Source organism: Xyrauchen texanus, chromosome 33 (genome assembly GCF_025860055.1).
Source record: "Xyrauchen texanus isolate HMW12.3.18 chromosome 33, RBS_HiC_50CHRs, whole genome shotgun sequence".
Lineage (NCBI taxonomy): Eukaryota > Metazoa > Chordata > Actinopteri > Cypriniformes > Catostomidae > Xyrauchen > Xyrauchen texanus.
Window position 1 is genome coordinate 38,201,717 of NC_068308.1, and position 14,743 is coordinate 38,216,459.

Below are 14,743 nucleotides of genomic sequence, written 5' to 3' on the forward strand. Positions count from 1 at the left end.
TATTTCACAAAATAGCTTAAATAATAAACAAAACATGTCAGTAGTCTTGCAGGTTTTGCGTACAATTGATTTTCTTTGCTCTGCATAGAGTTTTTGTACATATATTGAAGTGTTTTTAGTATAATAACATTTGTCCAATGTCACAACAGACTGCAAATGAAACAAAAACATCAACAAAAAGTCTTTGGCAAATGTGACACAAGTACATTCTCTCACCTGTAAAATATTGATAAAAAAGCAAAATCAGTACATGATTCTGACATTGAAATGTTGTGGAATTGCACTTGTTATTAAGCATTAAACTATGTGATTTTTTATTATTTTTTTTGCGTAACCGAAACAGCTTGATGATCCCAAAACTGGGTGTGTTGTTCCATTAAAGCAGAGCCTGAACTGTGAATCACAAAGCCGATAAATAATGACCAACCCATCTGTTGAATAAGTGAACAGATGCAAACTATTCTGTAAACACATTTTGAGTTTGAAGTGTTTCATCTGATCAGGAGTACATGTTTGTTTATCTAAAATGCTTCTTTTGAATTAGGATAGTTCACCCAAAAATGAAAATTCGATAATTTTTTACCCAACGCATTGTCATTCCAAAACCACATGATAAATTATTTTTCTGTTGAAAAAAAAAAACGTTTATTTACTTCTTTTTTTTTTTTAAAGAATCTTCACAGTTTTGATATCAGTAAAATAAAGTGTCATTGGTTTAGATATATATATAAAAAATAAGTGAAGATTCTCAGTGAATAACAACTTAAATTTGGTTTTGTAGTGTTTAGAATGACATGAGGGTGAGTAAATAATTACAGAATGGTGGCTAATGACTGATTTTAAAAGATGAATTCAGACTGAAGATACTCATTATCAGGGCTGGACTGGGAAGAGAAATCGGCCTGTGATTTTACATGGCAACTGTCCCAACTGTTGAGTGGGGCGGAGGGGGTGGTTCGCTGTCCTTTTCTGCATAACGCGGCCGCTCATTGTTGCTTATTGTGGCCCATTCGGCACGTTTCGCATCCGAAGCACCGGCCCGCTCGGTTCTCCCGATGGACATTCCGCCCCCGAACGGCCCAAAAGTGCGTCAGCCCACTGGGAAAATTCCCGGTATGCCAGATTACCAGTCCAGCCCTGCTCATTGTGCAAAAACAACACTGAGAATTTGATGCATTATTTGATCCAGTAATCAAAAACATTGAAAAATGCATAACAAATGAAAATAGTCCATGCACACTGCAGAGTCCTTCATGATACCAAAAATGTGTCTTAGAATATTTTCATTTTAAATCAAATCTGGCCTGACTGACAGCAGGTCTGTTTTCTTCTTGAAGACATAATTGCCCCCTCGTTACGAGTTGGCCTTTTGCTGTTTTCCTGTTTTCCATGCTAAGTGATAGTTTAAGTTGAGAGTCCTCGTGAGTTTCCTTGCTGTTCATCCAGGTGTTCATTCTTCATACTCATCCGTATTTGTATGTAAAGTGCATTTTTGTACATTTGAAAAGACACTGAAATACTGTGTACAATATCATTGTGTTGAAAACATCTAAAACGTAAACCCTTAAACTTCAGAGCAGTGGCGTAGCCAAGGGTGGGTTGGACCCAGGCCCACCCAGAATATTTGGGATCATTCTTTGACTTCAAATATATATTTATAAAATAGTTCAAATAATGCATAAATTCTCATTGAACTGTTTGAATGTGCCCCTTTTCTGTTGTTAAGGAAAAATTGGTAAAAAAAAAATTTGGGGCAAAGATTTTGGGGCCCATCCATTTCTATTGAGGTCCACCCAACAGTCATTTCCTGGCTACCCTTGCTTCAGAGACGTGCAAATCTATATACATTGTGAAATTGCTGATGCAAAGGCAATTTAAAGGTGTTTTTTATCAATTTAATCCAGATTGCACTAATAAACGTATTTTGCATTTTGTGTTTGTCTGCATTAAATAGAGCGCAACAGTGCCCGCCCACTTTGTCCAGCCATCTTGGTTACTGAAGTGTTTTTCCCATTTGTGCAAATGCCCATTTGTTTGAGCCAAATCTACGCCCTTGTAGGGAGACCTCCCTGGTAATATGTACTGTAAGCGGGTTTACGTTTTAGATGCTGTCCATACATTTATTTTGTACATATCAAATTGTACAGTTCAAATGTGTTAGAATGACACTTTACATACAAATACCCATGAATTCAAATGCGATCGTGAGAGCAAAATAAATATTAGAAAAGCATGTTCATTCCATCATACATTTTAAAAATCATATTTACCCTCTGTCATTGATATACATTTATTGTTCACATCATTCAGGTCCTTCTCAAGTGTTTAAATCCATTGGGGCTTTTTTGATTGGCTGAATTGTGGTCGAGAATCGTCCTGATTGGTCTGTTCTTCCCCATGTGACCACATAAAACCACTCTCTGTCCAATCGGCTGCACTGCTCACACTGGCAGAATATGAAGTCCAAGGCCGTGGGCGTGGAACCTAATTTGGTTCCCGTGGTAACTAGTGGCGGTCATAGGCAGTGGCAGCAGTTGGGGGGGCGGAGCCTCTGGATGCACTATAATAATAGTGGGAACCTGAAAGTTAATAAGAAAGGAATGTACCATTTCAATCCAGCATGAAAATGACTGGCTTTGGGATGTGGTGTTCAGGTGTTATACAGTTATTTTCAGATCTTGCGATATTTAAAGAAAATCTGTCATCAGTCTTATTTTTGCAACATTTCCACATAAAATATAAACTTCAGCTAATCAGCTCTTCAACATACACAACTCACGAGCCAATCAAATCACATGTTCATTAATGTACAGCAAACAAATGGTATACGATATTTTGAACATGACTACTCTGTCCTGATAAGAAAATACACAAATATTTTTGCGTCATTTTTGCACTGAGCTTAATATTTGAATGCATAAGCATATTTAGCTATTATACATTATCTTATGCAGGGCTGGACTGGGAAGAGAAATTGGCCGGGGATTTTACATAGCAACTGTTCGCTGTCCTTTTCTGCATATCGACATATTTGTGGTCCGTTCTGCATAAAGCGGCGGCTCATTTTAGCTTATCGCTAATTGGCCCATTTCGCCATTCCGGCCCGGCCAGTCCTCGCCTGATCAGCCCCAAAGTGCATCGGCCCACCGGGAAAATGCCCGGTATGCCAGATTACCAGTCCAGGCCTGATCATATGGTTAAATAGTCAAATAAGTTTTAATCTTACTGTTATTTTTTTATTTTCTTTATTTCGATGATGTAGGAATAACTGTTGTCAGGTGACTTGAATGGACAGACGGTTTAACTTGTTGTACTCACTCAATATTGCTTGGTTGCTGAATCTCCAGGCGTCGTTGTAGCTCGTGTACTGTGGATGGCTGTAGGGATTCCCTGAAAATTCACTCCCTGAAACAGAACACACACAGACGCCTAAAAAAATGGGCAATTTTACATCACATTGCACACCGATTACAATTCCTCCCCTTTTTGTTTGTGTATTTAAAGATAAATAGTGTACCATTTTTTGCACCATTTGTGTCATCAAACTGAATTGCAAAAATAATGACAAAGCCAAACAGATTTCTCAAACACTCACCACCTTTAAATATCAGCAATAATGAATTTGTCAGGTATTTATTTACCTGTGGTACATTGCACAACTATCTTTTCTATGAAACACACATTCAACCTCAATTTTACATGTTTAATACATTTTAATTTCTCTTATCATTCAGCGGGGATCTAAAGTCACTCACCAGGAACCATTCCAGCCAGTGTGGATGTTGGGTAGCTTCCCTGTCCAGTGGGCGGGACGTGAGGTGGATATCCAGGTAAGGTTGTGTTGGCCATATCCCGACCTGCGCACACAAAACACAAAACACTTACTTTTAATTCAGTTCAGTACAGGTCATACGGGTGATACACCATAATTATGAACAGCTTAAATGGTCCAATATCTAAATAAATGAGACGTTGACATCACATAACATGCATTATGACATGCTGTGATTGGAAACACAATTTTTCCAATTTTTATATGCAGTTATGACTTTACATCGAATTAGAGATTAAATTGAATATTTGTACTTTATTTAAATATATATATATATATATATATATATATATATATATATATATATATATATATATATATATATATATATATATATACTTAATAATATGTGGAAATAGTCCTTTATTTATTCACAGTTTATTTTAGAGTTCATGTTACTGTGTATTTAAAATACTAGTAATATAAATAAACTACATGTTATTACTGTTTAATTATTTTGCAAAGCTGCTTGTTCTTAAGTGTTGTTGTTTTTTATATAATAATTATTAATAGGAACATTAAATATGTGCAACATGGACACTGTAAATAATGTTTTACAATAATGTTTTACTAGTTAACATTAGTTAGTTCATTTTGCATTAAATAATGTTCACATATACGACTTTTAATTATAAAATGTGTGAATAAATGCTGAAATGAACATTAACTATGCGGTAAAAGTATTGTTCATTGTTATGCATGTTTACAAATGGAATCTGACTGTTTAGTGTTATTAATTGTTTCAAATATTATTTCACTAAATATATAGTTTTAATATAAAGGCCAGTTTACAGTTTGATGATTGGAAATTGTCCGAGGCCCAATTCATTCTTCTATTTAAAATGAGAAAATGCAGAACAGACAGCAATAGAGAACATGTGTGCACATTTTTAACAGATTCACCTTTACTGTTCACATACATTTTATAGATTTGATTAATTCAGAAAGAATGGAATCAGTTTTTGGTCTTTAATATCGAACGAGTTTCTGGCCGGGTTCGGGTCGGTTTTTCAAAGTATAACCGTTTCGCAGTCAGACTAGGACGGGGCGATTATGGCTCCAAAATTATATCTAGATATTTGTCAGCCTTTTGATGATATTTTATACCTCTATAATTGTTTAGTTCCTCAGAAGTGATTTTAAATCATACTTTTTAATTCATCCTTACAGCCATTGTAGAAAAGTAGATTCAAAATGTTTAATGAAATAACACTCTAGTTAATCCAGTTATTCATCAAATGAATGATATTTCATTTATAATATAATAAATACAATTTATATGCACCAAAACAACAATACAGTGATGAAAAAGCAATAAATACCTACACATATTTGACATTTGACAAAAAAACTATTTTGTGAATGAACAGGATGTGCAAAAAACATCAACTTCACTCACTTATATCTTAAAGCCCAGTTGAATATTATGTATTGTTGATTACTATATGACACTGAACTATTATTATTATTATTTTGAGGATTTGTTTTATAAAATAGTCATATATTTAGTGTCAATAGTGTCAGTGTGTATTTTAACAGTTTACAATGTTCCTCATTGGTGGTCAGTTACTGTGAGACTGTGTCACATTTTTAGATTTGTGCAATAACATTGAGTGGCTTTAACCTTGTGCGACCCCTCGTCCACATGTGTGGACCTTTTGTTTTGGCTTCCCTATAGGCAAAGCATAATTTAATTGAATTTAAATCGACTTATCTCAGTTCAGGCGACTCTGTGCTGTCAGTAAGGGGTTAAACTTTCATGTGACCAAACAACATGGCGTCGATGACAGCTGAGAGTTTGTTTGGTTGAAATGCCAACAAAACTACATCTGGTAAGAAACATAATTACGTTTTTACACTGAAACCTGTTAGAGTCAAAAGAACAGAGTCTCTAGTTTCATCCGATATGCCATTTTTATAATAAGAGTGTTTTATCGCGAAACAGCACGCTGTTGAACACAATGACCACATATGTGGACTGTATGCTCATATTCAGTTAAAATATCCTGTATTCACTGTGCATTATCACACTGAGAATCAATGAGTTCATCCAAAAGCTGAAAATGTTGCTTTCAGAGGCTTTATGTGGAGTTACTTAAGTAAAGTGTCTTTATGTGGAGACCAGTGCAGACAGACAGCACACTAGAGGTTACGTCATTCACTAAATAGGGAGCAAGGGAGCATCTTAGAAGTCTCTATGCAGTTAAGTGCGTTCACTCCTAAAATCTGATCAGAAGTTCAGTTTCAGGCTGCAGATGATGTTTGGATCACTCAACATGTTTGACACACATGGGACAATGATTATAAGTACATAGATTTATTTTAACATGGTTGGCAGTAACATTGCGTTGAAAGGAGTCAGTTGAGGTGGTTTGGGCATCTGGTAAGGATGCCCCCTGGCCGCCTCCCTAGGGAGGTGTTTCAGGCACGTCCAGCTGGGAGGAGGCCTCGGGGAAGACCCAGGACTAGGTGGAGAGATTACATCTCCACACTGGTCTGGGAACGCCTTGGGGTCCCCCAGTCAGAGCTGGTTAATGTGGCTCGGGATAGGGAAGTTTGGGGCCCCCTGCTGGAGCAGCTGCCCCCGCGACCCGACTTCGGATAAGCGGTTGAAGATGGATGGATGGATGGATGGATGGATGGTTGGCAGTGATTGGATGATGCTGGCTAATACTTTGAATCGGAATTATTTATGCTAATTTCTGCTGTAATCAGGGCTGGACTGGTAATCTGGCGTACCGGACATTTTCCCGGTGGGCCGACGCACTTGAGGGCCGATCAGGGGCGGACTGGCCATTGGGAGAACCACGTGATCTGATGCGTCGGGCACGAAACGGGCCGAATGGGCCGCGATAAGCTAAAATGAGCCGCCACGTTATGCAGAACGGACCATAAAACTGCGCCTCGATATGTTGAAAAGGACAGCGAACTTTTAGGGTCAGTTGCTAAGTAAAATCCCAAGCCGATTTCTCAAACAATTTAGTCAAACGATCTTGATATTATTTAAAATATCGCAATTTAGTCCCGCTGTCCACATATGTGGACAAACATGTTTAAGACACCTATTTGCTCTAGAAATTATTATATATATTTTTTGCATGTTTATTAGGTGCTACTTGTTTCAAATCAAAAAGGGAAATGGAAAATGCAGTCACGCTCCGGTCACGGGAGTTTAAATGTTTGGAATGGCGCAAATGATAAACCCGAGGCACTTTGCCTAAACTGCTCCAAGAAGGCTGAAATCAGAATATTATGATTCCCACATCTGAACACAGAGCAACATTCAATTGCAACTTGTCAGCTAAATCTACAGAAAAAGAGAGCATTGTATATCAAAGGATTTCTTCTATTCCTTTTTGTGATCAGAACAGAGAGCAGATGTACAGCAGGGTCAGACTGACCGGCTAATATTGGCCTCAGTGTCTATTCTTAGCACCAAGTAGCTCCACATTCAGAGCAGTAATTGGGGATGACGCTTGGCTGTCCTACCCAACGACATGAAGCCCCAACCCAGCCAAGCACTGAAGCCTGAAACCCCTCAGAAAGGGTGGTGTGGGTGTACTGGGGACCCTGGGGGAAATTTGGCCACCAGTTCAATTCTAATGAGCAGGACAGTCACCATTAAAGCTCAGCGAGTGTAATCCTGTTTGGACCAGCGAAGAGCAGATTTGACAATGTCCAAATAAAACATGCAGCACATTGCAAAGGCCAAGCAGCAGTGATCTGATAAAGGATGTATCGTGAAGCCTCTAGGTTCAAATGAATGAATGTCATATTTAAATGAGATAGTACTGAGTGGTTGATTGCTCTTAAAGGTACAGTTGTGTTTTGGTTGGCGTAACAAAATCTGGCAGTTTCTTCTCTCTAGTTTCTCCATTAATGAATCAATTATGAACAGTTTGATCTAGAAACGAATGGTTTTATAATTAAAAGCTGTTGAAATGAAAGAAACAGCATGAAGCCGTAATGTTCCATGTTCAAATAAAGTGTGTATTCAAGTAGTTTTGGGAATGGTGTTAAAGGGACAGTTCACCCAAAAATGAAAATTCTCTCATCATTTACTCACCCTCATGCCACCACAGATGTGCATGACTTTCTTTCTTATGCTGAACACAAATACATTTTTTTAAAGGAATATTTCAGCTCTGTTGGTCCATACAATGCAAGTGAATGGTGACCAGAACTTTAATGCACTAAAAATCACACAATGGGAACGTAAAAGTAATCCATACGACTCCAGTGGTTTAATCCATGTCTTCAGGAGCAATATGATAGGTGTGAGTGAAAAACAGATCAATATTTAAATAATTTTTTACTCTAAATCACCACTTTAAAGTTCACATCTGATTTTTGGAGCTGTAAAGTTCTGGTCACCATTCACTTGCATTGTATGGATCAACTGAGCTGAAGTATTCTTCTAAAACTCTTACATTTACATTTATGCATTTGGCAGATGCTTTTATCCAAAGTGACTTACAGTGCACTTATTACAGGGACAATCCCCCCGGAGCAACCTGGAGTTAAGTGCCTTGCTCAAGGACACAATGGTGGTGGCTGTGGGGATCAAACCAGCAACCTTCTGATTACCAGTTATGTGCTTTAGCCCACTACACCACCCCACCACTCTTCATTTGTGTTCTGCTGAAGAAAGAAAGTCTTACACATCCATAATAGCATGAGGGTGAGTAAATAATTAGATCATTTTTATTTTTGGCTGAACTTTCCCTTTATAGTTTACACGTTTGAATGCTTATACATTTTATGAATAGAACTCAAAAAAGTAAAATGATGCATTTTAGTTATTAGGATTTAAATTAAAAATAATATTGACCTGTGGGTCTTTATTCACAGTATGTATCATTTTTAATAATTAATCAACATACTTCGATGAAAGTTTGTTATGCAATTGGAATGAGTAAATCTTTAAAAAGCAAACGGTTAAAGTATTTTGCAAGTGAAGAGATCAGACTCCGCATAGTTACAATTTGAGTAAAATTTGAGACATTTTGTAGAATTCATTTAAATAGTAAAATGATTTACATGAAGCTGAGAGTACTAAATTTTTATTGGTAACTAAAATTATATTAAAAATTAATAACATTTTGCAAAACTCAAGGGGCGAAATAATAAAAAGCAAATAAATCATTATTTGAAAAATTGTATATTACTGAGAAATAAAATAAGATAAATTAAATAAATAAATTATAATAAAAAAACATATGGTTTTTTATTATTATTGATTTATTTTATCTTTTAAATTTATCTTTTAAATACAATTTTTATTTGCCTATTTTTAAGATTTTTTTTAGAACAAAATTCCATCAACAAAAATAAATTAATAAAACTTAATACATAATTAATAAATATTTATTTGATTTTAAATTCCATCAACAAAATTAAATTAATAAAACGTAATAAATAATTAATAAATATTTATTTTATTTTATTTTGTGAAAGATTTCTCAATTAAATTGGATGGATTTTTTGTATTTTTTATTTATTAAATTGAATGTGTTAATCTTAAATTATTATTATTATTATTATTATTTTGTGTTTATATAAGCAGAAAGTCTCTGCTTTTACTCCACCATCTGTTATGACAAAATATATGCTGTTTAAGCTGTATGACTCAAAATAGAGCAATCCTTCAATCTGATGTGGTTCATTCCACCTGTAATTACAGTAAAGAAAGAAAGTCTTCATTCCTGCTGTCATGGATTCTGAAAGGGATACCGTGTAGTACAATATTCTTTGTCCTGGACACTTAATTAATGTCAGTAAAACACACGATATGTCTCCCTAATGACGCCACACTGAAACGCTCATCTCTTGAGTATATCTCTCTCCTCTGCAGTGCTGTGAGCAAACGTGCGCTGCCACAAAAATACTAAATAAAATGACAAAAAGAAGGATCTGCTCAATGAAGATATTCTGTTCGACTCCATCCTTTAGCGTTCCATATGTTTGACTAGATACTGTCTTGTTTAAAGGTATAGTTTACCCAAAAAACTAGAACAACATGAAGGTGAGTATAGACAAGGGTCAAATTCCAGTGGAAAGTGAGCATGCCTGTGCCCTACTCACTCCGAAGGGCAGAACATGCATGGCTAGATGCTTATGATGCAAACTACAATGCTATGTTTATGTTAGCATACTTATGTTAGCATCCGTTTGACCTCAGTATTATCTGGAAAGGTCAAAGGGTTTCAGTGCAAACTCTTGCATCAACGGCATAGCTGTATTAAATTTACCACGACAGGGACACCTTGATACGAGGATACAGGAAACTTTTGACCTCTATTTTCTACATTTAGGATGCAGCAATTTATCACCAGCCAAAAATCCGGCACCTTAATTAATTACGACTAAGCAAAAGATGTTTGTAGAGCCAAATTGCCCTAATTCCCTGGACGCACGGTGAAAGTCGTTTGTTATCAAATGTGTGCTCAAAGGTTAGTTTGATTTTTGTGAAAATGGAATAAGCATTAATTTGTGTGACTGGAAGCGTGGTGCCCTCGAGTGAGGACATGGACTGCCAGTTTGTCAGGAGAGAGAGAGAGAGAGAGAGAGAGAGAGAGAGAGACAGAGAGTGCCTTAAAATTCATAACATTTCCGAGCGGCTCTTTGCGTATAATTGGACTAAGCTCAGAGGATCCAGTGAACCATAGCTTTTTAAATGCTTACAGTAAAACAAGCTGTCTAAAATCCGTGTTTGGAAAGCTTTACTATTAAGCTGTATCTTCCAAAATGACAAGTTAAACTACAGGCAATCTACACTTTGAAGTAGTTTGCTGCACTATACGCTTCTAACAGAAATTCAAAGCTATATACATATACTATATATATATTTATTATATATATATATGTACTGAATATACTGTATATACTAACTGTAAAATGTAGAGTTAAGTAATCAGTAATATATGGCACAAATACAATATTTTGAAATGCATTCTACTTTATTATTTAATATTTTATTACACATTACAAATATCCCATTTATTATTTATATTATACATTTTTTAGCATATATTGGGTGTCTTGAATTTTTATTTGCTGTGGCTATATATATATATATATATATCATTTGTCATATTTTACATTTTTTTTATAAAAAATAATTTTTTACATTTTGAATTTAAAATGCATGTTTTTATTTATTATCTGTTTTATAAAAAACATATTTTTTTCAATTATAGATAAATATTTTATTATAATTTATTTAACAAATTATGAAAATTATGATTTGTATGCTCTGCTAATATTTTTATACATATTATAAACATATTGTTCTACCTGTCTGTCCATCCATCCATCCATCCATCCATCCATCAAACTGTCTATCATTCATTCATCCATCCATCCATCCTTCCATCCATCCATCATCAATCCATTCATCCATCCATCCATTCATCCATCCATCCATCATCAATCCATCCATCCATCCATCCATCTATCAAACCATCTATCCATTCATCCATCCATCATTCCATCCATCCATTCATCCATCCATCCATCCATCCATCATCAATCCATTCATCATCAATCCATCCATCCATCATCAATCCATTCATCCATCCATCCATCCATCTATCAAACCGTCTATCCATTCATCCATCCATCATTCCATCCATCCATCCATCCATCCATCCATCATCAATCCATCCATCAAACCGTCTATCCATTCATCCATCCATCATTCCATATCCATCCATCCATCCATCCATCCATCATCAATCCATCCATCAAACCGTCTATCCATTCATCTATCCATTATTCCATCCATGCATTCATCCGTCCATCCATCCATCCATCATCAGTCCATCCATCCATCCATCCATCCATCCATTCATCAAACCGTCTATCCATCAATCAATCCATCCATCCATTAAACCGTCTATCCATCCATCCATCCATCCATCCATCAATCCATCCATCCATCCATCCATCCATCCAGCCATCCATCCATCCATCCATCCATCCATCCATCCAGCCATTCATCCATCCATCCATCCATCCATCCATCCATCCATCCAGCCGTATATAGATGACAGAACCAACTGTTTTTACATTAATAATAATTTTTGGAGTTCATATTGGGTTTTTAAGTTTTGCTCGATGTGTTCAGTCATTTTAAACCATTTTCCATTGGACAGTGTCTTTGCAGATAGTAAGCTGTTTTAATAGGATAAACAGAGGACACAATAGATGTGTATCTGTGAGGTAGTCACAGTTCACCAAGAATCCCATCTCCTCTGGCACAGGATGCTTCATGAATCATTCATTCTTAATAGATTATGCAAATGATGTTGCATTAAATCAACAAGATCAATAACTGTGGTCATTTTAATTGGGGTTGGAAAACACTTTAAGGATGAGTGTAATCTGTGTTTCTTTTTCCATAAAGGAGCTATTCATCTGAAAGTTGGATCTCAGCCTAAACATGCAAACGCATTTAAAAATCTTTAAAATTGTTTCCAATCTGGCTTCGGCATTTCTATTCAGTGCATTTATTATGTGTGCTTTAAATAGGCATACATTTATATTTGGGTGTTTCTTCAACTTTGGGCACTTTTAGCACAATGGATTTATAATTTATAGAAAGTAAAGTCTTTTGTCGGCTAACAATATCTAACAGTCTATGTACAGTACATACACCACAGCAACATTTCCAGCACTTCTCAAATTCTGTTTTGTGTTTAATTGAATTCTGTGCTGGAAATGATGCTGATGGAAAGGATATTTTTAATGTTTTTAATTTAAAATGACAGGCTAATTGTATAGCTAACATTAAATCTATATTTTGAAGTTAAAGAAATGGCCATTAAGGAATAGTTCACCCCAAAGAATCTGTCAGTATTTATATACACTCATGTTGCTCCATAAAACATATAGTGACGGACAAGTAGCGTCCGTCCCCATTCACTTGAATTGTATATAATTTTTTTTTTTTTTTTTATAAACCTGCGTAAACATTCTGGATTTTATGTTGCACAGCAGAAAGTAAGTAATGTGAATTTGAAACATCATGAGGGTGAGTAAATGATGACATAGTTTCATTTTTTGGGTGAACTATTCCTTTATAAGTATGCATAAATACCTTATTAGTACACACAAACACATACACTAACCTCTCTTATTAGTACAAGCAACTACACAAATCTGTTGTACTATAAACCTACAATTAGACCTTCATTACAAACCCACATTCTCTCCAGTGTATCTCTCTCTCTCTCTCTCTACACACACACACACACACAACACACACACATACACATACACACAGTACAAGCTGTGATGGCTTCTGTATAATTATGAGAATATGAATAAAAGCGGTGGATATTTATCTTTGACCTGAAGACGATCGTAAAACTGTCAGTAAACTTTCCACATTTCACATTAATAACTGGCACAACAAGCAAGCTACACTACATTTTAATTAACCGTCCCATCATTTATTTTTAGCGCAAGTGGGCGAGTGAGAGAGAGACGGAGACACAAATACAGCACGTTCTCTGTCTGCCATGAGCAAATGATGAATTTGTTTATGTAAATGCTAATATTTGATATCATTTTGAAGCTCAGAGCTTTGATAGAACAGCACAAGGAACAAACGTCTTCCGCGTAACAGCTCGTTAGCTTCAACTTTCTGCCGTTGGTTTCATTATGTAATATTCCGAGAGCAAAATCACTTCACGGGAAAACTTTTTCAGACGTTTAACAGGATGAACAAACTAGGTAAAAAGGTCCAAATGACGACTAAAAAATAAAACATAGCGTTTGAATAATGTGGCATGGGCATCCTTGTTATCAAGTTTTATATGTGGAAAACAAGATTCGTGTTAACAGGTTGACAGAATGCACGTCAACATGATGGAATGAATTTCGGGAAATGCACGAATTGTATTCTTGAGTCTAGGTTACTATTTAGCCATACGAGTCCAATGTGATGGGGTGAAATATAGTTGTGAGACAGATCAGGTGATCTTACCTACAGTGTAGCTCTGTGACACGCCGGGGCCCAGGTCAGAGGTCGTGCTGGACGATAAATTGGGCTTGACTTCATCCAGGCCTGTGTTTAATGCAGGGAGGCTGTACTCACTTGCCTGTAAATCAGAACAACAACTCTTACTAAGCGTCATGCATACATAAACATCACTCCACCCAAACCTTTGATATATCAGCATTAATATGATATGCCACAATGTTTCTGATAAAGCCATAAAGAATGAGAGGTCATGCTTTATTGTCAAGCTACTCTTTAGAAAAACTTGATTAAATATTTTGCTAAGGAAGTGAACTTATTCTGCGCAAGGGCTCAAGAGAATCATGAATCATTTATTTGAACTGCTTTATTTTTTATTTATTTTTCAATTTGGAAAGCCCAATTCTCAATGTGCATTTAAGTTCTCGTGGTCGCTCCTCAATCCGGGTGGTGGAGGACGAATCTCAGTTGCCTCTGCGCCTGAGACCGTCAATCCACGCATCTTATCACGTGGCTTGCTTTGTGCGTTGCCACGGAGACGTAGCTCGTGTTGAGGCTTCACGACATCCACCGCGGCATCCACGCTCAACTCACCACGTGCCCCACTGAGAACTAGCCCCATTATAGCGACCACGAGGAGGTTACCCCAAGTGATTCTACCCTCCCTAGCAACCGGGCCAATTTGGTTGCTTAGGAGACCTGGCTGGAGTCACTCAGCACCCTGGGATTCGAACTAGCCAGCTAGTGAACTCCAGGGGTGGTAGCCAGTGTCTTTTACCACTGAGCTACCCAATGAATGAATTCACAAATTATAGTTATATTTATCATTTTAATATTGTATTTATCAGTTATATTTTTCATTTTAGGCTATGTCTCATTCAGGGTGACAATGTTAAATTGAACATATTCATTCTAAATGCAATAAA

At 36.4% G+C, this 14,743-nt stretch overlaps 1 protein-coding gene across 1 annotated transcript in view; it reads right to left on the reverse strand.

The window, feature by feature from the left end:
* Nucleotides 1-599: 599 nt before the first annotated feature.
* LOC127626710 (paired box protein Pax-2a-like) overlaps nt 600-14,743 on the reverse strand; it is a 43,512-nt gene continuing 29,368 nt past the window's right edge. The window contains exons 6-9 of the mRNA XM_052102682.1: nt 13,824-13,938; nt 3,756-3,857; nt 3,319-3,405; nt 600-2,579 (exon numbers count right to left, since the gene is read on the reverse strand). Coding sequence (XP_051958642.1) covers nt 2,506-2,579; nt 3,319-3,405; nt 3,756-3,857; nt 13,824-13,938 — 378 coding nt within the window. The 3' untranslated portion in view covers nt 600-2,505. The remainder of the gene's footprint in view (nt 2,580-3,318; nt 3,406-3,755; nt 3,858-13,823; nt 13,939-14,743) is intronic.